This window comes from Protopterus annectens, chromosome 2.part0 (genome assembly GCF_019279795.1).
Source record: "Protopterus annectens isolate FY-2018-M chromosome 2.part0, PAN1.0, whole genome shotgun sequence".
Taxonomy (NCBI): Eukaryota; Metazoa; Chordata; order Ceratodontiformes; family Protopteridae; genus Protopterus; species Protopterus annectens.
This window is the reverse complement of record NC_056728.1, coordinates 1,014,451,281-1,014,473,816: the sequence shown is the minus strand read 5'-3', so window position 1 is coordinate 1,014,473,816 and position 22,536 is coordinate 1,014,451,281. Positions and strand designations below refer to the sequence as shown.

The following is a 22,536-nucleotide window of genomic DNA, read 5'->3' as shown; positions in this document are numbered from 1 at the left end:
ATCATACACAAATGCACTTTATAAACACTTACACGAGTGCATGGATCATGCTATCCCTAACAGAACCAAGATGCTATCCTTCAAAAAAAGGAAGCCAATCTGGTGGTCCCCTGCCAAAAAAAAGAGTAAGTTCCCATGACTGAAAGAACTCCCTGGTAATCCTCAATAAGAAGCTGAGATTCCTCATAAAATCCTCCAAAGCTAGTTATGAGTACAAAATTGCCACTGATTCTAAAGACAACCACAAAGCATTTCATAGCTATGTCAAGAATCTCAGTGGCAACACTCAGATCTGCTCTGAGTTACAGCACAATGGCATTAAGTATACAAAACCAACTGATATTACCAATATCCTGGCAGATAGGTTCAGTGCTAACTTTATCCCCCACATGGCACAATGGTGCTAAATATACAGAACTAACTGATATTGCCAACATCCTGGCAGATAGATTCAGTGCTAACTTTATCCCCCCACCCCTCACCCCCTAAAGGGCCCATCTCTATACCAGAAGAATACAAAGTTCCTGTAATCATGGCTGCATAGGTAAAAACCACACTCTCCAAAGCCAAGAACACAGCTTCCATGGGACCTGACAACATCTCAGGCTGCTACATGAACTACAGAATGAACTGGCACCCCACCATGTTCAATCATAGCCTCACCTCAGGCTGTGTGCCCACTGAATGGTGCACAGCAATGGTTATCCCACTCCACAAAGGGGGAGCCACCGCGGACCCCAGGAACTACCACCCCATTAGCCTAACGAACCTGGTCTGCAAGGCCATGGAATGTATCATCATGGAACTTCTAAACAAAAACACTGGTAACCTCCAACCTCTGGATCCCACCCACTTCAGGTTTGTAAAAGGCAGATCATGTCTCCTAAACTGGATTGATGTCTTTGAAGCAGTCACCAAAGTTGTAGACAGTGCCTTCTTTGAAGGTTGGGCATTGAGCTGGCAAGTCGGCACCAGCAAAATCCACTGCCAATCATTTGTGGACCGGAGTTCCGCTATGGCGACTCCTAACCGGGAAAAGCCGAAAGATAAGACCAAAGCCGTAGACGAGGGTAAGGTGGTTCACACAGCCTATCTAGATCTTGCCAATGCTTTTGACACCATCCCCCACTCTGGAATTATAGATAAACTCACTAAACTAGGTATAAATCCCTATGTCACAAGATGGGTTGCCAACTGGCTCACTGACAGAACCCACATTGTGAAAGTAGCAGACTCCAAATCCGACTTCAGACCAGTGACAAGTGGAGTACCACAGGGTTCAGTCCTGGGTCCTCTCATGTTTGGTATCTACTTTTCTGAAGTACAGGCTAACACAGAAAGTCTTTAGCTAATGAAGTTCACAGATGACGGCAAACTAGGAGCCATAATTGAAACTCTTAGTGATGTGGACAAAAGGGCCTCACTGAGACGGATGCCTTGTGTCAAAGCCATGGCCTCAAGCTCAATGCCAAAAAGTTCATTGTCATCCCCTTTGGTAAAAACTCTATACCATGAGCTACCATATAGGTGGTAGTGTGCTTAACACCAAAAGTGTGATAAGAGACCTTGGGACACAGGTGGACAGTAGCCTCTCCTTTGGTAATCACATTGCCACAGTAGTCAGGAAATCCTTCAACGTGGCACACCTCATCACAAAAGTTTTCTCATCCAGGAAAAAAGAGGTCATTGTTCCACTCTACTCATCACTCATTAGACCCATTATAGACTACAATGCCCCTTTTGGTATGCACTGCACAAGACATCTACAACAACTGGAAAAGATGCAGAAATACCTCACAAAGAGGATAACTGACCTCAAACAGATGCACTACGCAGACCATCTCAAAAAACTCCAGCTTTACTCCATCGCATATCACCTACTCAGAGGCGATCTCTGCCTAACATACAAAGCTATGTCAAACCCAGAGCTGTTAGACATGCTTCACTTAAAGAAATCCCAGTCCCTCTGAGCTGCATGCTCTAGGGACCTAAACCTTCTCACCGCAATAAACAGAACATGCTGGAGGGATAGACTCTTGTCCCAGAGACTCCCTATACTCTGGAACAGACTTCCCATACTCTGGAACAAATTACCTATCAATTTCAAACAAAGCTCCTCATTAGCAATCTTCAAACAAATCATGATGATTGGATGGGAAATAGGAAATTCACCCTGGGGATCACATCTGTGGCTCTGCTCGACAGGGGCACAAGAAAATAATTTTTTTGGGTGGCGAAAGCCAGGGTACCTTTTTGGCTAGGCTTGTATAGGCCCTAGGGCTGATAGCCTAGTAACTACCTATGAACCTATAACCAAGGATAATTCTGATTGCCCGGGACTGGCCATGCCAGCACTGGTACCCACTCCTGCGCAGCCTGACATCAGTGCCACCCTGGCACCTACACCAGAATCCAACCCTCCTCTCTCAGCAGTAGGGACAGATTCTGCATCCACAACTGCAAACCCTAAATCTTACAGTCTGACTTATTCCTTGAATTCTCCCCCAGCGACCTTAAGCAAACAGGTGCTGGATGTCATTCTTGAAGCTAGAAGACCCAGTACAAGAAAATCCTATGCTGATAAGTGGAAAAGGTTCTGCTCATGTATTCAATCTAAAGGAGAGGACACAACTCTGCCCTCTGTGCCTCTATGATCCTGGATTACTTAGCAGATCTACTCCACAAATGCCTGTCCTTCTCCTCCATTAAGATACACGCCTCAGCGATTTCTGCTCATTACAACACTGAGCCACCTCTCTTCTTGCACCCTCTTATCAAACAGTTCCTGAGAGGGTCAAAAAACTTAAGGTCACCAAGGAGAGCACCCACCCTTGCTTGGGACCTTAACTTTGTACTAGAAAAGCTCACGCTTCCCCCATTTGAACCAGCTGCATCAGCAGAGTTAAAATTCCTCTCTTGGAAAACAGCCTTGCTTCTAGCCATCACTTCAGCTAGAACAGTGTCTGAGCTACAAGCACTGATGGCTGTGGAACCCTTCATTATTTTCCATGCTGACAGAATTTCCCTTAGGACTAACCCTTCCTTTATGCCTAAAGTGGTGTCCAGTGTGGCTCTCAATCAGTCCATCCATTTGCCAGTCTTCTTCCATAATTCTCAAAATAAAGGGGAAAGGATCCTGCATTCCTTGGACATGCACAGACAGCTCAGATTCTACCTTGATAGTACTAAGCCCTTCAGAAAATCTAACCAGCTACTAGTCAGCTTTGCAACAGGGGCAGAGGGCAAGGTCATTTCAAAACAAACTATTTCCAAATGGATAGCACATTGCATCCATTTCTGCTGCAAGCACCATGGGAAACCAACCCCTCAAAGGGGTCAGAATGCATTCCACTAGGGAAACATTTACCTCTACAGCATTTCTCAGGAGAGTCCCTACCAGGGACATCCTGGAGCCTGCTACCTGGAGATCTGTACACACCTTCACCAAGCATTACTACCTGCTTATCTTTTCCAAATCCAGGGCAGGATTTGCTACAGCAGTCTTGCAAGGCATACTAGCCAATCCTAACTCTTCTTGACTGCCTCCACCCTTCTTCAGCTTTGGGAATCCACCTAAGTGTGATGACTACAACAGTGAAACACGAAGAACATAGTACAGTTTTGTACACTTACCATAAATGTAGATGTTCAAGTGTATTCACTGTTGCAGTCCTGGTTTCCCTCAGTCCAGCCCCCTGGTTTTCTCTCTCTCTCTCCCTCTCTCTCTCTCTCTCTCTCCTGTCTATGGCTATTACTAACCCCTTCTGGGGTTTTGGTATTGGTATTAGTATTTACTTTTTACTGGTGGTGTTTTCCCCATCATAACCTAGCTCCCTGTTTGGGGGGGCTCCTGACATTTGGGGTAAGAAAAACTGATGTAATGGTGTTGGCTTCCTTTTTTTATACCCCTGACGACCTGACGTCAGTCCTGGAGTGACAGCATTTGACGCAGAAATACTAAGTCTCTGGTATTTGGGCCGACTGAGGGCTACCTGCAGGCAGATAACCCAAGTGTGATGACTGCAACAGTGAATACACTCGAACATCTACTTTTATGGTAAGTGTACACAACTGTACTTTCTGAATTGAACAGAAGAGACTCAGCTTTGTGATTTATGATTGGCCCATATGCTGGTATGCGAACCAATCAAAAATCACACAGAGGAGCCTTTTCTGTTCAATGTGGAACAGCTCGATTTATAATTGGCTCGTATACCGGCATATGGGCCAATCATAAATCGCATAGTGGAGTCTGTTTTGCCAGGATTTTAACTGGCAGTGCAGGACTTGGGATTGGGCTGCTGATCCTGGGACAGATCCGCTCAAATAGGGATGTCTGGCAACCCTGCTGCCAAGACTAACCTCCCCATGTAGTAGTGTATTCTGAATGTACTGTGCTTGGAAATAGACTTGGATAGATGCCTTTGTTCTGGTGGTGGAAGTTGTCAGTATTGGCTGACTTTTTCTTATAGGTTTATAGGTTGGTACTAGGCTATCGGCCCTATAGCCTATACAAGTCTATCCATAACAGTTCCCCGGCTATTTCTTCCCAGGAAATTTACTTCCGTGGTCCCCTGTCTAGCAGGGTGATTGATGTGATCCCCAGGGTGAATTTCCTATCTCCCATCCCGTCGTCAAGGTTCCTTTTGAAGAGGACCAAAGAGGCACTCTGCTTGACATGTATGGGCAGTCTATTTCAGAGTATCGGGAGTCTCTGGGACAGGAACCTATCCCTCCAGCATGTTTTGCTCATTGTGAAGACCAGGTTTAGATCCCTGGAGCACGTGGCTCTGAGGGATTGGGATTTCTTTAAGTGTAGAATGTCCAACAGCTCTGGGTTTGACATGGCCTTGTATGTTAAACAGAGATCACCTCTGAGTAGATGATATGAGACAGAGTATAGCTGGAGTTTTTTTAAACAGTCAGTAGAAGGCATCTGCTTTAGGCCTGTGATTCTTTTAGTGAGGTATTTCTGCGGCCTTTCCAACTGTTGCAGATGTCTTGTGAGGTATGTTGTACTCTATAATGGATCTAATGAGGGATGAGTACAGTGGGACAATGACCTCCTTTTTTCTGGATGAGAAGCCCTTAGTGATGAGATGTGCCACATAGAATGATTTTCTGACTTTTGTGGTGATGTGGTTATCGAAGCTGAGACCACTGTCTACCTATGTCCCTAAGTCCCTTATCACACTTTCAGTGTTTAGTGTACGGCCACTTATGTGGTAATTATAGGGTACATGGTTTTTCCCAAAGGGGATAGCTATACATTTCTTGGCATTGAGCTTGAGCCCATGGCTCTGACACCAAGCATCTGTCTCTGTAAGGCCCTTTTGTAGACTATCCACATCATTTGGGGATTCAGTAATGGCTCCCAGTTTGCAGTCATCTGTGAACTTTGTTAGCCTGAGTCCCTTGGTGTTGGCTTGTACTTCAGAGAGGTAGATGCCAAACAAGAGTGGTCCCAGGACTGAACCCTGAGGTACTCCACTTGTCACTTGTCTAGAGCTGGATTTGGAGTGGGCTACTTTTACACTGTGGGTTCTGTCAGTAAGCCAGTTTGCGACCCATCGAGTGACATAGTGATTAATGCTCAGCTTATAAGTTTATCTATGATTCCAGAGTGGGGGATTGCGTTGAAGGCCCTGGTGAGGTCCACATAGGCTGTGTTGTACAGCTTACCCTCATCCACGGCTCTGGAGACTGATTTGAAGAAGTCAGTCAGGTTGAGAAGACAAGATCGGCCCTTCACGAAACCAAACTGGGTGGGGTCCAGTGTTTGAAGGTTGCCAATGTCTTTGTTTATAAGTTCCATGATAATGCGTTCTATGGCTGTGCAGATCAGGCTTGTCAGGCTGATGGGAAAATAGATGTTCTTCGTGTTTCACTGTTGCAGTCATTACATTTGGGTTATCTGCCTGCAGGTAGCCCTCAGCTGGCCTGAATACCAGAGTATTGGATTCCTGCGGCAGATGCTGTCTCTTCTTCCATGACGTCAGGTCATCAAGGGTATAAAACATGCAGCTGATGCCATTACATCAGTCTTTCTTACCGTGTGGTGCCCGAAGCAGAAGCAGTTTGCAAGTGCCGGTCGGCCGACTGCTGAAATTTTTGTTTTCGAGTTTCAGAACCAAAGTCTTCAAAAAAGCTAAGTACCCCATTGGGGATCCTTTTTTCTTGCTCTTAACCGATGTCAGTAAAAGTTAACAATTGTATTACTTGTGGAAAGCAAATACCTCATAAAGATTTTCTTTCGTACTGCATTCCTTGCTTAGGCCCAGACCACAACGTCCCTAGATGTCGGTTTTGTGCCTTGTTCATCCCCCAAACTATTCGTCGTTGGTCTATATTTGCAGCAAATTATTTTGGTACTCAGTATAACTATCCAGAAATGGCTTCAGTAAGCCATCCGACTACTGATATTCCAAAAAAAGTAAGGATAAAGACAGAGATAGAGCGCATAGGTCCAAAACTGCCGACGACGCTTCTGCTAAGCTAGTCGCCAGTTCATCGGTACTCAGTGAGGCGCTTTCGTAGCCCATGATACCCGCTACTTCAGATTCACAGGCCTCTACTGAGACCCATTCAGAGTCCGGTATGCCGCAAGATGCTTCTTCGACTATGGAACCTGTGGATGTCTCTACCTTGGACGGGTCCAGAGCCGCTGTGCAGGCACCGGCTTCTGAGGGTGTATTCAGGCCTACAGACTTGCTTTTTAAACCGACACCATCTTCTTCATACTGGCCAAAAACTCGACCCACACCTAGAAAACCGACGTCCAAACCGCATGCTCAAGCCCATATGCCTAAAAAAACAAATGCTTAGAATGGCTGTGGACCTTATTACCTTAATTATGGGAAGCCAGCCTTCCCCCTGTAAGAGACCTAGAACTGATTTTCCTTCTGACTCTTCTGATCAGGAATCTGATATTTCTGTTTCTTCTGATTACCAGGATTTGTCCCTATCTACCTATGAGGATTTTGATGCAGAGGATTCCATTCCCCTCCAGAAGATTTTTCTTTTGGTGAAACTTTGCACACTCTTAGGGAGCATTTCCACTGGGAAAGCCAGGATTACTCTTGACTCCAAAAAGAGACTTAGGGAATTCTTACGCCTCCCTCAACACAGGCCTTTAGCTATCCCACCTGTTCTGGATATTGTGGATGATGCTTTCTTCGAATCTAGCCTTTCCCCAGACACCTTACCTCCAGCTCCCAGAAAACCTGATAGGTATTACAGAGTACCTGACTCTCACAAGTTCCTCTTCAAGAATCCCACGTCGGATCCAGAGACCATTTCCCAAGGACCAAAGGGCATTAAGGCTACTGCTGCCAAAAACTCTACCCCTTCTGATAGAGATTCTAGAGCCTTGGACAGTTGGGGTAAGAAGGTATATACTTCTGCTACTTTGGCCATTAGAGCTTTAAATTGCCAGTTTCATATGTTAAAGAACCAGCAGCATATTATGGGACTACTTAAACAGAAAATGATGTTGATTCCTGACTGTGCTGAACACAAAAAATTACAGGATTTAATGCATTCTGCAGAACAAGTTGGTAAACATACTTTGCAATGTGGTTTTGACTCTTTAGAAGCATCTTGCAGGGCTGCTGTCACTGGGTCTGTACATAGAAGGCATGTTTGGCTTAGGGAGCAAAACTTGCCAGATCATGTTAAAGCTAAATTACCGGTGCTCCCTTAAACCAAGACCGCCTGTTTGGCAACAAAGCAGAAGTCCTCAAAAAGATGGAGGAAAAAACCAAATCAATGCAAACTGTTAAAGATTTCTTGCAAGTACAGCCTCCAAGATTTAGTAGGCATTGTCCTTCAAAGAACTGGTCCTTTCCAGCCTCTTCCAGGCCTCCTCAGTCCAAACCCAGGAACAGCAGACTGCCTAGATTACAATCTCAGGCTGCGCACATGCCTAAGCAGTGGGGGTCTCCCACTTCCAAAGAAGGGAGTAGTAAGACACCCCCCTACAGGAAAATGGCACAATGACTTAACCTTAACCCTTCCAAGCCCTGCTCATCTGCCTGCTCCCTTAGGAGGAAAGCTCGCCCTGCATGCAAAAAACTGGGAACTCATTACCCAGGACAAACGGGTTTTGAATATAGTCTCCCAAGGATACAGATTCCACTTCCACACCCTACCCACCCCAAACGGTTGGCCAGACCTATCCCCAAATCAGTGGGCAGAGGCTCAACAGCAGGTTCTCTCTCTTCTAAGTATCAGGGCTATTCATCCTGTCCCAGCAGATGAAAGGAGACAAGGTTTTTACTCAAGACATTTCCTGGTACCCAGAAAAGACAGCTCCTGGCGTCCTATCCTGGACCTCTCTATTCTAAACACTTTTTTGGTAATCCCAAAATTCAAGATGCTAACGCTTCAACAGCTGCTGCCTATGATTGGCAAAGATGCCTGGTTGGCAACCTTAGACTTAAAGGAAGTTTGCCTGCATATTCCAATAAGGGAATCTTGCAGGAAATACCTATACTTCAGGGCAGGCTCCATGCACTTTCAGTTCTCTGCACTTCCCTTTGGCTTATCTACTGCATCCAGGGTATTCACAAAGTGTTTTTTAAGAGAAATATTCAAATATATCCTTACTTGAACGATTGTCTGATTCAGGCAGAAAGCCAGGAATTGCTATTAAAACATTGCTATTAAAACATCTGGCATTCGTAAAGAAACGTCTGAACTCACTGGGGCACATCATAAATGAAAAGAAATCTCACCTAGTACCCTGCCAACAAATTGTATTTCTGGGAGCAAGCTTGAATACAACTTTCCAGATGGCTTTCCTCACTCCAGAGAAACAAGCTTATTTGACAACCTACTTCAAACTACTGGCCACAAAGACCCAGCTATCTGCAAGGAAAATTCTGCAAGCCCTGGGGTTCATTGCCTCTTGCATTCTACTAATTCCATATGCAAGACTGCATATGAGGAAACTACAATGGTATCGAAAAAGCCTATGGTGTCAACATTCTCAGGACCTGGAATCAATGGTTCCTATCATTCCTTGTATAAAGACAGAGTTCCTTTGGTGGGCAGAGGCCTGCTACCACAACAAGGGGCTCCCTTTCACTCTACCCCCTGCTGCCCAAACCCTAACAACAGACGCATCAGACTATGCATGGAGGGCTCACTTGGCAGGGCAGTGCATTCAGGGCAAATGGAACCCGAGACAGATGCACCTGTATATCAGCCAAAAAGACATGTTAGCTGTACAGAATTCCCTGACAGCCTTCAAGGACCACATTCTTCCAGGACAATTATTGGTAAAGACAGACAACACCACAGTTATGTGGTACATAAACAAGCAGGGGGTAACCCACTTGTACCCTCTCTGCAGACTAGCAATGGCTCTGTGGAATACAGCCTTAAGCTACCAAGTGCATTTACAGGCTCAATTCCTACCAGACAAGCTAAATTTCTCTGGCAAATGACCTAAGCAGAAATATCATGGACCCACACGAATAGAAACTGGAACCAAAAATATTCAACCTCTTGAGGAACAAATGGGGGACTCCAGAGATAGATCTGTTTGCCTCCCCTCAGAACTAGAAATTGGACAAATTCTGCACAAGGAATTCCCACAGTCCAGCTTTGAAAGTGGATGCCCTGGCCTTTACCTGGGAAAGCCTCTCAGTTTATGCCTTTCCCCCACTGCCTCTCCTCTCGAAGGTTCTGTTAAAGATCAAACAGGACAAGCCAAGGACAATACTGATTGCACCAGACTGGTCACGCCAGCACTGGTACCCCCTGTTGCGCAGTATGACACTGCTGGAACCATGGCACCTGCCTCAGACCCCTTCCATGCTGTCCCAGCAGGCGGGCCAGATTTTGCACCCTCAGCTTCAAACCCTGAACCTTGCAGCCTGGCTAATTCCTTGAGCTCTCCAATGGCATCCCTCAGTAAGCAGATGCTAGATATCATTCTGGAGGCAAGGAGGCCTAGTACTAGAAAATCCTATGCTGAAAAGTGGAAAAGATACTGTTCCTGGAGCCAGACTCAGGAGATGGGCACAGTGGTTCCCAGCTTACCTCATATACTTCAGTACTTAACAGAAATGCACCACAAGGGCCTGTCCTTCTCATCAATAAAAATTCATGCCTCTGCCATTTCAGCACATTATACCACTGAACGACCCCTCTTCTCTCACCCCCTGCTAAAGCAATTCCTCAGAGGGGCCAAGAATTTAGACCCCTCAGGAGAGCCCCTACTCCAACCTGGGACCTTAACTTTGTATTGAAAAAGCTCACTCTGCCTCCTTTTGAGCCAGCTGCAACTGCAAAGTTAAAATTTCTTTCTTGGAAAACAGCCTTCCTTCTAGCCATCACTTCAGCAAGAAGAGTGTCTGAATTACAGGCCCTTATGGCAGTGGAGCCCTTCATTATCTTCCATGCAGATAGGGTGTCCCTCAGGACCAATCCTTCCTTTATGCCCAAAGTGGTGTCTAGTGTGGCTCTAAATCAGTCCATTCATCTGCCTACCTTTTTCCCGAATCCACAAAACAAAGGAGAACGAATACTGCACTCTTTGGACGTGGACAGACAACTTAGATTTTATTTGGACAGGACTAAACCTCTCAGAAAATCTGAACAGCTGCTAGTTGGCTTTGCTGCAGGGGCAGAGGGGAAGGCCATTTCAAAGCAAAGCATTTCTAAATGGATAGCCCATTGCATTCATTTCTGCTATAAGCAGCATGGAAAACCTACCCCACAGCAGATAAGATCGCATTCCACCAGGGATGCATCTACCTCTACAGCCTTTCTCAGAGGAGTTCCTACCAGGGACATACTAGAAGCTGCTACTTGGAGCTCTGTACATACCTTCACCAAGCATTACCACATGCCTATTTTTTCCAAATCCAGAGCTGGTTTTGCCACTGCAGTCTTGCAGGGCTTAATAGCTGGCCCTAATACTCTCTAACTTCCTCCTCCCTTCCTTAGCTTTGGGAATTAACCAGTGCAACAGTGAAACACAAAGAACATAGTACAGTTGTGTACACTTACCATAAATGTAGATGTTCGAGTGTATTCACTGTTGCAGTCCTGGTTACCCTCCCTCCAGCCCCCTGACTTCTCTTGGCTCTACCTTTTCTTCTTGTTTGGTGTATTTAAGCTCTCTGGTGTATTTGCTTTTTGATGGAGATGTACCATTATATATAATTGCTTCCCATTGTGGGGGCACCTGACATCTGGGGCAATAAAAACTGATGTAATGGCATCGGCTGCATGTTTTATACCCCTGATGACCTAACGTCATGGAAGAAGAGACAGCATCTGATGCAGGAATCCAAGACTCTAGGATTCAGGCCGGCTGAAGGCTACCTGCAGGCAGATAACCCAAATGTAATAACTGCAACAGTGAATACACTCAAACGTCTATATTTATTGTAAGTGTACACAACTGTACTTTCCCGGGGTCCAAGGTGGATCCTCCCTTGTGGAGTGGGATAACTGTGCGCCGCTCATTGGGCACGAAGCCTGAGGTGAGGCTATGATTAAATATGACACTTAGGTGAGGTGCCAGTTCGTTTTGTAGTTCATGTAGTAGACAGCCTGGGATGACGTCTGGTCCCATGGATGCTGTATTCTTAGCTTTGGAGAGTGCGATTTTTGCCTGTGACTTGAGGATCAAAGTAAAGAATTATTCCATGCAGTGTCATAAACAGTGAACAATGAACAATGTATATGCTAAGCTTCTTGAATCCTGATTTCCTGTCTTGCGATGCATCATTGCTGCTGCCTGGCCTCTTCAGCTCGCTATAGATGTGTTCTGAAAATTCAGCCAGCGCATCACATTGACTGTAATGTCAACTATGTAAAGTGTTCCACTGAATCATTTGTGATTTTACTGCAGCAGCAGGACTGTTTCTAAACAAGCTTAGATGCATACAAGTAGTTAATGAGAGTTATGAGAGGACTGTTAGTGGTTACAGGCTGCACACCTCTCAACTGTCCATATGTTTCAGAATGTTCAGATTTTAGGGTCATAGTTTTAATCTCTTTGGTTTTCTGGCAGATCATCATTGAAGTCATAATGACATACATTTGAATTTTAGATGTCATATCCTTCAGAAAATGCATGCTAACACAAATCCTGTTATTTTGGCAGGTTTCTAAGTTTATAAGAACATCATCTGAACTCTTGTTTTTATTTTTGGGCTGTTGTCCTCTCATTATTTCAGGCTTTGTCCTGTTTTATTGCACTTACAGGTTGAGAGGTATGGCAGGTCTCCTGTTTTGTTTTTGATTTGATAGTTTTTATTGTGGAAAGGTAGGATGTATTTTGTGTCTTAAGGAAATAATGGCTTTTATAAAGCAGAATGTGCAACAGACCTGCTTTCTTGTAAAAATGTTTTTTGTAAAATTATTGATCAGGAGAGGAGCTATGTAGGATTGAAGGAAGCTTATGTTTAAAGGTTTACAGATGTATACATGAGTGTAAATATGGACTTCCTTGACTGGAAGATGCAAGGGTCTGTTAAGTTTAAAAGGTTACATTTGGTAGACCTTTATGCTTGCAATTTCTACTTCGTTTTGTGATTGTTTTTGGGGTGGGGGGGACACATCTTTGTAGAAGCAGGACTGCAGGGGACACAGCGATACTTATAGTGTTCAACATCTAATTTTGTTTCTTTTGTATGGAATGGTGATTGCCTTTTAACTTCCATTCCATCTTTTCTTACCCCCTTTCCAGTTAGCCTTATCCAGAGTAGAGAAGCTGATGTCTCCTTTTTGTCCATTTTTGGGGGGGCCTGGAATAAGCCATGTTTGTGTCTCACAGAGCACCATTGCTGATCTCTGTGGCTCTGCATCTGAGTAGTGATATTAATAAGTAATTCATTCTCAGATTACCTGCTAAGTCCATTTCGGAGTCATTGGGGAGCTAGATCATATCCCAGCACACACAAAGTGTACTAAACTTAAAACATAAACATATTGAGAAACACCTACAAACATTTTAAGTGCTAACAAGGAATCTTATCTGTCCATCAATGGCCTATGGATCACATCTGACCAATGTGTGCCAAGTGTACCAGCTCTAACAGTGTGTGTGTGTGTGTGTGTGTGTGTGTGTGTGTGTGTGTGTGTGTGTGTGTGTGATTGTGTGTGTGTGTTTTGGGAGTGGGGCTTTGCTTAACCAGAACGTCTCTCTCTCTCACACACACACACACACACACACACACACACACACACACACACACCTCATAAGACTCCAGACTCTGTTTTCAAGCTTGGTTGCAGCACAAGTAAGTGTATGGATTTATATTGTTGTACATGGTAACCAGACCAAGAAATTATAAGTAAAGAGTCTATCACAGACAGAGCAGAGAGGTGTTAGGAGGCAGCAAGTAATGAGTTGGGGTGGAAAAGGAGCACTTTCTTGCCCCTCAACTTCTTAACACTAAAAATCTGGACAAACCTAAAATAATGGGGGGTCAGAGGCCCAAAATAATGACAGATTTTAAATGTTGCTCTAATAAGCTTAGAATGTTACTAGAATAAAATAACTTGTGTTAGCCATGCATTTTCTGAAAGGTGTAAAATCTGAAACTCAAATGCATGTCATTATTTACTGACTTCAGTCATCTGTAATTGCATGAAAACCACAAATTTTATGAGAACAAACCAAAGATTTGAGGGAAAAATCTGGACACTTGAGAGGTATGACTGCACTTTGAAGAAATTTGTGTGTGTGTGTGTGTGTGTGTGTGTGTGTGTGTGTGTGTGTGTGTGTGTGTGTGTGTGTGTGTGTGTGTGTATGATCTGAAATGTAAGGTAATTGTGGTACTTCACAGATTTAAGAGTTGTAAATTTCTTAAGTAATTTACCGCATCAAATTGTTTGTTGCTGAGCTTATGCATTAGAACTGGCACTATCTTAGTTTTGCATGACATGAGAAAAACAAGTGTTTGAAGCACCTTGTCTATTATCTAAAACAGGAAAATAAATACACATGTAGGAGACATGATTGCAGAAAGGGGGAGATGTAGTAAAGGAAGGCAGCAGTAAACAGAATTGACAATAACTCATTTGTGGTTACACGGCACATAAATCAAATAAACCTCTGACTGTAGTTAATGAATACTGAAGGCATAATCACTGTAAGGTTGACGTCCATTTCGTTCTGTAAATCACTCACTTAAAATGTGTCATTTTTTCATTCAGGCCACCAGTAGAGGACAGCCAGACACTGTTAAGCCCTGTGGTGAGCTGTGGGCCACCAGGTGCCTTACTGACACGGCCAGTTGTCCTTAGTGTGCGTCACTGTGCAGAACCCAGTACAGAAGACTGGAGGATAGAACTGAAGAGCCAGTCAGCCCAAGGTCAATGGGAGGTGAGAGATGTCATTGATAAATAGCAGTAATATTGTTAATCACAGTCATTCAACTGTAACTCAGTCATACCTCTCAATTCTGTACACTACATGAGCTGCATTGATGCCCAGATTAATACTTTATGTCAGTTACTGCTGCAGAATAACCCATGTTGCAAAATAAAGTGCAATCAGGTACACAAGCAATCTAGTTGGGACAATGCCCTCTCAGATTACAAGGAAATGCTTATTGGACAGCATCCTATTTTTTTTTCCTTAGGCCTGATAAATCCTCCGGAAATGTTGTGTTCTAGGTTTTGTCTTGACCATTTGAAGAAGGTACTAGGATTTTGTGTCGATTTTTCCCACTCAGTGTGCCTTTCCTCTGACCATCAGCCAAGCTGATTGTTTTTATTACTCAAAACTACTGCAAGGTTGTGCCTGTCATATGATGGAAAGGTTTTCTACTTATGCTACTTCCAAATGAAGTTTTGTGTTCACAGTTCTCTTAAACATATGTGAAAATCCTGGCACTTTTTGCCGTTATGAAATTATTTTAGAATTCAAACTGTATTTTTGAATAGATTTTTAGCAGTACATCATATTCATGCGTAAGTAGTACAGATTTTAGTCATAGCTGGTACAGTATTACCATAAAAAGTAACCCATGCATAAACCTACGCTGCCCACAGATGAATGTAACGTGTGCAATGACAGTATTTAGAAAATAAATATGTTACTTTTTAAGTTTTGCTATTTTTGTTTGTTACATTTTTAAACTGTACTCCAAATCTATACATGATTTGCCAAGATAGTGACATTTCTACAAGTCCAGTGACAGGAAATACAGCTGGTAGCAATAGCTGCAGTTATTCCTTAAAAGTTAGAACCACAGAAGAAAAAAAACAGCGACAGCTGAGATGTTTATGTTTGATAGCAGCTCCAAAATACAGATCTTTGGTGCAAGTGGATTGTTTTCAAGTAATGCTGGATTTATCATAGACAAGCTAATTGCTTTCCCCATCCAGTGCTTACATTTTTAATATATTGTAGCTTTTATTGTACAAGTGAAGTTAATAATTCAGTTTTGTGAAATTCTGTACTTGTCAGAAGTGGATATTGCTTTGAAGTATGTGTGAAATTATACAGATTTATTTTCATTGTAAGGTGAAAAAGAGTTGATAGTGCAAGTCTTTGATGTAGGTGGTTTATTTTTCCTTTTGATAACTTTATAAATTCATTAAGTAAGTTGTATCTCTTTGAATGGTTTACTCAGTGCATGCGTGTGTGTGTGTGTGTGTGTGTGTGTGTGTGTGTGTGTGTGTGTGTGTGTGAGTGTGTGTGTGTGTGTGTATGTGTGTGTGTGTGTGTGTGTGTGTGTGTGTGTGTGTGTGTGTGTGTGTGTGTGCGTGTGTATGCCTGTGTGTGCCTCTCTCTCTCTCTCTCTCTCTCTCTCTCTAAAAGATAGTATGCAGTAACATAGTACTCACAATAGGGGGTACAACTGCTACAGCCCACCATGGGGTAATGAAGACAATATGGAAGGTACTGCAGTGCTCCATAAAAGCATTAAACCACACCTGTGTCTAAATAAAGGTGTTTTGATAAAGTGTTGTATAAGGTAGAATTACATAGTACATAGGACGTGTTGTCTATGGTCAACTTAGCACATAGAAGGTGCAGTTAACCTGATAGATTCAAAACTGTCAGTATCTTAGAAGTCGGTACACTTGACTTTGATACTGAAAGATCAGCTTGCTGTGTGTTCTGAAAATACTTTACAATGCTTTATTGTTCCCAGTGCAGCTTGAAGGTGGAGGGCACTCCATCTCAGGTGAGCATTAAATTGAAGTACTTTCAGCCTGAGGTTTTAGCAGGTCAGGGATATGTTAAAAATCCAGTAATACTCTTTGATGAAAGTCATCAAATGTTTTTATTTAAAAAAAACATACTTACATTATTTACAGGATGCACTATTCATTTCCTGGCTGACAGTGGGATGCATAAGGCATACTTTACCACTACTGCATGGCACAAAGGATACTCAGATAGTAAGCTGACTGCAGGCACCTTGTGTATTGTGCAGTAGAAGCATCACAGAGGTGACAGTCTTCTCACTGCTTGTTAAAATGGTGTGACGTCCACCTGTTCAGGTGGGTTTTAACAAATCAGTTACTGATAAAAATTAGGGAATTTCTGGACTTTTCCCCATAGTTGGGGAAGTCAGTCAGAAACTGTGGAAAAGAATCACAGTAGTGAAACCTCTGTACGTCTTTCTGCAGCCACAGAGGCACAATGACACAGTAATATCCCCTTTTTCAGTTTTTACAAAATGTGTTTGCATGTGTTTTGTTAATTATCACCAAGAATTCTAACATTATTTCATAATTTTAGCTACTTTTGAGGTGACATGCTCAAAGTTTGTTGGTGTAAGCTGACACCTAGTGGCCATTCTTGATGCTGCAACACTTCACTAAATTTATTAGGAAATGAAAGCTCAGTGGGGTGGCTTGCTTAGAAAAGGAAACCTGCTGCTATTTTAATCAGGTCCCAGGCCCGAGGGGAAGGAAGTACGAGACACACTAAGGTTCTAAAGCGAGTATCCAGCAAATCCTACAATTACCTGGGGCCTGTTGACCTACCACTTAAAAAAAAAATCCTGTAAAGACAAGGCTTTTTTTCTTGCGTGAAATATACTATATACTGTAAAACAAAAGCACATAGCTTGACTGAGTAAAAAGTTGAATGACACCAGCTTCTAGTCCATATTATTTCTGTAAAAAGCATTATAGGAATGGACACCTCATTTTTACAGGACATTTACTAGTAGTAGACATCCATATCCATAGGTCACCACACACCAGCTAATTATAGGACTCTCAGGCTACTCCCTTTAGAAGCTTTACCATATATATTACACTTACATTAAAGGACCATGTGTTTTGTATCATTAACTGTCATATTTCATCAGCTTTCCCCTATTTTGTCTGCACATGTTCAGTGTACTCCTTTGTAAAGTAATTTTCATACCGGACATTATTTTATTATTATACACGTCTAATGGATCCTGTTATAAATACAGCGGCTGTGACATGCATGTGTCATATAGTGATCACTTAGTAAGAGACAGAAAAGAAGGAAGAAAATAAAGGAAATGGCATCCTGACGGTCATGTAATACTTGTGTGGCAGTTTATGTTAGGATTCAAACCCAAGCCTCCCAGTGCAAATGATATGCTCTTGTCATTACTCAGCAGTAGGTTGTGTCCTTGAAAGGCAGCCCTGTGTGGTACAGTGACTCCTACAGCCATTGTATGGTTACTGTGTTTGCAGTACTTACTGTAGATGTTACTACAGTGTCTAACATGTAGTTGCCAAATGTACATGAACTCCTTTGCTGTCTGCTGGTGCCACCACTGTCCTCGAGATTTTGGGCACTTTTTAGGCTAACTGCTTGCCTACTTTTTCACCATCATCCTCTGGCATCTGCTCAGTCAAGAGGGCATTAGTTTAAATTTTTGACTCGGACCAGAATATTACATTTAACATGATCTTGGTTATTGAATTCTTTTATAGGTACGTATGTATTTTTTTAATGAGAAAAGGTAAGAGAACTAATCCAGTGAACTCTTTTTAAACATTGCATGGGCTGCCATGGTAGCACCAAAACCAGGAACATTTAAGAGACAGATTTGGGGGGAATAGTCTCATTTTTTTAATATTATGCATTTTAGACACCTGAACACATGCGCAATTTATACTGTGATCCTAAGAAACTAAATATTTTAGTATTGCAGTAAACTTTAGCATGGTGTAGGTGATTCATGCTTCACTACAATGGGGGTACTGTTTCTATATAAGTGACCAGACTAGAGTCTACATCATGACTAATTGTATTCATTGCTCACAATGTTGTCACGATGTATTGTTTTTATGCAATGCCATTAATTTAAAAAAGAGACGTGGCCACTGTCTCGATTCTTTCATCTCTCTACAATGATGTGAGTTTGCAAAGTTGGATTTTATGATACATGGCTAAAGTTCATGAACATGATGATGTACTTTTCACATATTGCTTGAATGCAGGTAGAAAAGTAGCCACAAAGGATCGACTGCTGAACATATGGCTGCACACTGTTTTTACACTGAGTGCCTCTTGGGTAACAGTTATCAAAGTATATGTAAAGAATGCATGAGGTTCTAACTCACCAGTCATAAGGCTCATTTGTAGTTCCCAAGGGAGCAATTCCAAATGGCATATGGTACAACATATTGGCAGCAACAGTGGTACAGTGGTTAACATTTTTGCCTCACAGCAAGAGGTTTTCTGGTTTAATTCTCAGCTGGGTTGCCTTCTGTGCAGAGGCTGCATGTCCTCCCTGCAGTTGTGTGGATTTCCTCCAGGTGCTTTTGTTTCCTCCCACATTCCAAAGACATGCAGTAGGTTGATTGGGCACTGTAAATTGGCTGTAGGTGCGAGTGAGTGGTACGGATGAACTACTGCAGCAGGGCTAGCCACCCAGCAGTGTAAACCTTGGTCAAGATGATTGTCACTGTTGAAGTGACACCCTGAACCCTGTGTGCAAAATGGAAAAAAGGAGTTGAGGATGGATGGATATGGCATGGCAATAGAGATGATGTATAGTTTACTTTTAATTTTAACCAGTAACATGAAGATAGTTGTAAAGGTAAACTATAGAAGTACATACCTGGAATTGTATATCAAGCACTTCTATCCCAGCTAGCTGTTTGTCATAAGAATTGCCACATTGTTTTTCTTTATTGTCAGCTTCTGGCCACCTGAATGTCTCACTCAGCTGTACCTTGCAAGTTTATTTGCACAAATAATTGCAGAAGGCAGCCATAGGGAGTCCATGAGTCAGATTTATTCGTATATGCATCTGTGTCATTTTTACAATTGTTCTAGTTTTGACTTTTTTTATAATGTATGCTGCACTGCAGTTTTCGACTTATCATTTTTTTCATTACTTACTTATTTTTGCCCTTTCATTGTCCTCATTCACCTCGCTAGATGTTTTAAGCTGTGTTAACTTGCCCAACGTTAACATTGAAACACTGGCAATCTCCTTTTATCAGGTAGGATGCCAGGATTCCACAGTATGCATAGTCGTCTTCTTGATTTCTCCACTGGAATAATACTGATATGGGTCAGCTTTCAGAGGGTTACTGCGATGATCTGTTCCTTATCGCACTGTATAAGTATTTGACGAGTTTGTGCATACTACCTGAGCAAAATGCAGTGATATTATCATAATGTATAAAAACATGACAGGGTGGTGCATTCTACCTGAGTGGCATGCAATGATATTATCACACTGTATAAATACTTGACAGGGTCATGCATACTACCTGAGTGGCATGCAATGATATTATCACACTGTATAAAAACTTGACAGGGTCGTGCATACTACCTGAGTGGCATGCAATGATATTATCACACTGTATAAATATTGACAGGGTCGTGCATACTACCTGAGTGGCATGCAATGATATTATCACACTGTATAAAAACTTGACAGGGTCGTGCATACTACCTGAGTGACATGCAATGATATTATCACACTGTATAAAAACTTGACAGGGATGTTCATCGTGTAAGCCTGCTGCAGTCATCACACTTGGGTTATCCTGCCGCAGTCGGCCGGAATTCCAAAGTCTTGGTCCGGCGTCGGTTGCTGTCGCTTCTTCCCTGACGTCAGTGCGCCAGGGGTATATATAATGCATCCGATGCCATTTTCCCCAGTCTTTTTTGCCGCGTGTTGCCTGAAGCAGAAGCAGTTCGCAAGTGCCGGTCGGCCAACTCCTGAGATTTTCGAAGTCGAATTTCAGATCCGAAGTCTTCAATAAAGCTAAGTACCCCATTGGGGAAACTTTTCTTGTCTCAGACCGATGTCAGAAAAAGTTAACAATTGTATTTCTTGTGGGAAGCAAATACCTCATAAGGATTTTCACTCTTACTGCATACCTTGCCTAGGCCCAGACCACGACGTCACTGGTTGTCGTTTTTGTGCTAGGTTTAATAAGCGTACTATAAAAAGACGCTTTGATTTTGCACGACACTACTTCAGTAGAAAATTTAACTACACAATGCCGTCGGAGCAAACGACTACCGGCGTGCACAAAAAACGCAAGGATAAGGACAGGCAGCCTAGGCCCAAGCCAGACTCCGAGGCTTCGGCTGGACCGGTCTCCGGTTCACCGGTCTTCAGTGAGGCTCCGACGCAGCCCCTGACTACCGCAGATTTGGAACCCGAGACCGCTTCGGAGCCTTTGGCGGAGAGGGCTAGGCCGATGCAGCCATTTTGTTCAGCCCCTACCGGCGACTCTGCAGAAAGAGATGTCGGTGCTGCAGAAACACCTTCGGTTTCTGAAGGCGTCTTCAGACCAACGACGCTCACCATTAAAATGTATCCTAGGCTTAAGACTCCTATTAAACCAAAAAAGACTGCACTTCAGTCTCCAATTCAAGGCCCCATGCCTAAGAAACAGATGCTTAAAATGGCTGAAGATTTGATCTCTTTAATCAGGGGTTCCCAACCCCCACCCGACAAAAGGCCTAGACAAGAGGAAGATTATGCCTCCTCTGATCAAGTGTCTGTTTCCTCAGGCTCCTCTGAGGACCAAGATTACTCCTTCTCCCCTTATGAAGATTCTGATGCTGAGGATTCTATTCCCTCAGCTTCTCCTCCTGAAGACTATTCTTTGGGGAAACTTTACACACTATGAGGGAACATTTACACTGGGAAGGTCAGGACTACTCTGACTCAAAGAAAAGGCTCAGAGAGTTTCTTTTACTCCCCCAGCACAGACCACTTGCTATCCCCCCAGTTTTAGACATTGTGGATGATGTTTAGTTAGAATCTAGTTTGAACCCAGATTCTCTGCCTCCTGCTCCAGCCAAACCAGACAGATACTATAGAGTGCCTGATTCCCACAAATTCCTTTATAAAAGCCCTGTTGCTGATCCAGAGACTATCTCCCAGGGTTCTAAAGGGGCTAAGGCTTCTATGGCAAAAAATCCTGTACCCTCTGAAAGGGACTCCAGAGCACTAGACAGGTGGGGGAAAAAGGTTTACACCTCAGCCACTCTAGCTATGAGAGCACTAAATTGCCAATTTCACATGCTAAAATATCAGCAATTTCTTATGTCTCAGCTAAAACAAAAAAATGAGCACACTCCCTCAACAGTCTGAATTGAAAGAAATGCAGGATCTGTTGCATGCAGCTGAACAGATGGGCAAACATACTTTACAATGTGGTTTTGATTCTTTGGAGGCTTCCTGCAGAGCAGCTGTTACTGGGTCTGTTATACATAGACATGCTTGGTTAAAGGAACAAACTCTGCCTGATCATGTTAAAGCAAAGCTTCTAGATGCTCCCTTACAGCAGGATGTTCTATTTGGAGTTAAGGCAGAAGAAGTCTTAAAGAAGATGGAGGATAAGGCAAAATCTATGCAGACAGTCAAAGATTTTCGTCAGGTACAGCCCCCTCGCTTCAGCAGAAATTGGCCAACTAAAAATTGGTCCTTTCCAGCTACTGACAGACTGCAGAGGGGTAAATACAGACGTCCAAGAGGCAGAGGACAACCACAAGCCCAATACAAACCTCGACAATGGGGCACTGCAACACAGAAGGGAGGAGAAGACAGGCCCCAATCTACCAGAAGGCATACTCAATGACTTGCACCTCATCTGGCCAAGCAACACTCTCTTGGCAGCTCCCTTGGGAGGAAAACTCACAATTTTTTCAGACAACTGGCACATTGTCACAAAGGACAAATGGGTCCTAGACATAATTTCACGAGGATACAGATTCAATTTCCACACCTTGCCAATGAAAAGAGGAATGCCAAACCTGCCACAAAATCAATGGGCAGAGGCACAAAAACAAATTACAGCTCTCATGGATATGAGAGCCATTCAACTGGTACCTACACGAGAGCTAGGCCAACGATTTTACTCAAGACTCTTTCTAGTCCCCAGAAAGGACAATGCCTGGAGACCGATTCTGGACCTTTCAATTCTAAACACCTTCTTAGAAGTACGCAAATTCAAGATGCTAACACTACATCAGCTTCTTCCCATGTTGGGCAAGAAAGCATGGCTAGTAACGTTGGACCTCAAGGAGGCATACCTGCATGTCCCTATCAGACAAAGTTGCAGAAGATACCTCCGTTTCATTGCAGG

At 43.2% G+C, this 22,536-nt stretch overlaps 1 protein-coding gene across 3 annotated transcripts in view; it reads left to right on the top strand.

Annotated features, from left to right (window-relative positions):
- Positions 1-22,536, top strand: part of UNC5C (unc-5 netrin receptor C) — a 1,141,364-nt gene that overhangs the window by 1,012,300 nt on the left and 106,528 nt on the right. For all 3 annotated transcript variants that reach the window (XM_044061271.1, XM_044061273.1, XM_044061270.1), the window contains one exon: positions 14,182-14,350. In XM_044061271.1, the coding sequence (XP_043917206.1) occupies positions 14,182-14,350 (169 nt within the window). The remainder of the gene's footprint in view (positions 1-14,181; positions 14,351-22,536) is intronic.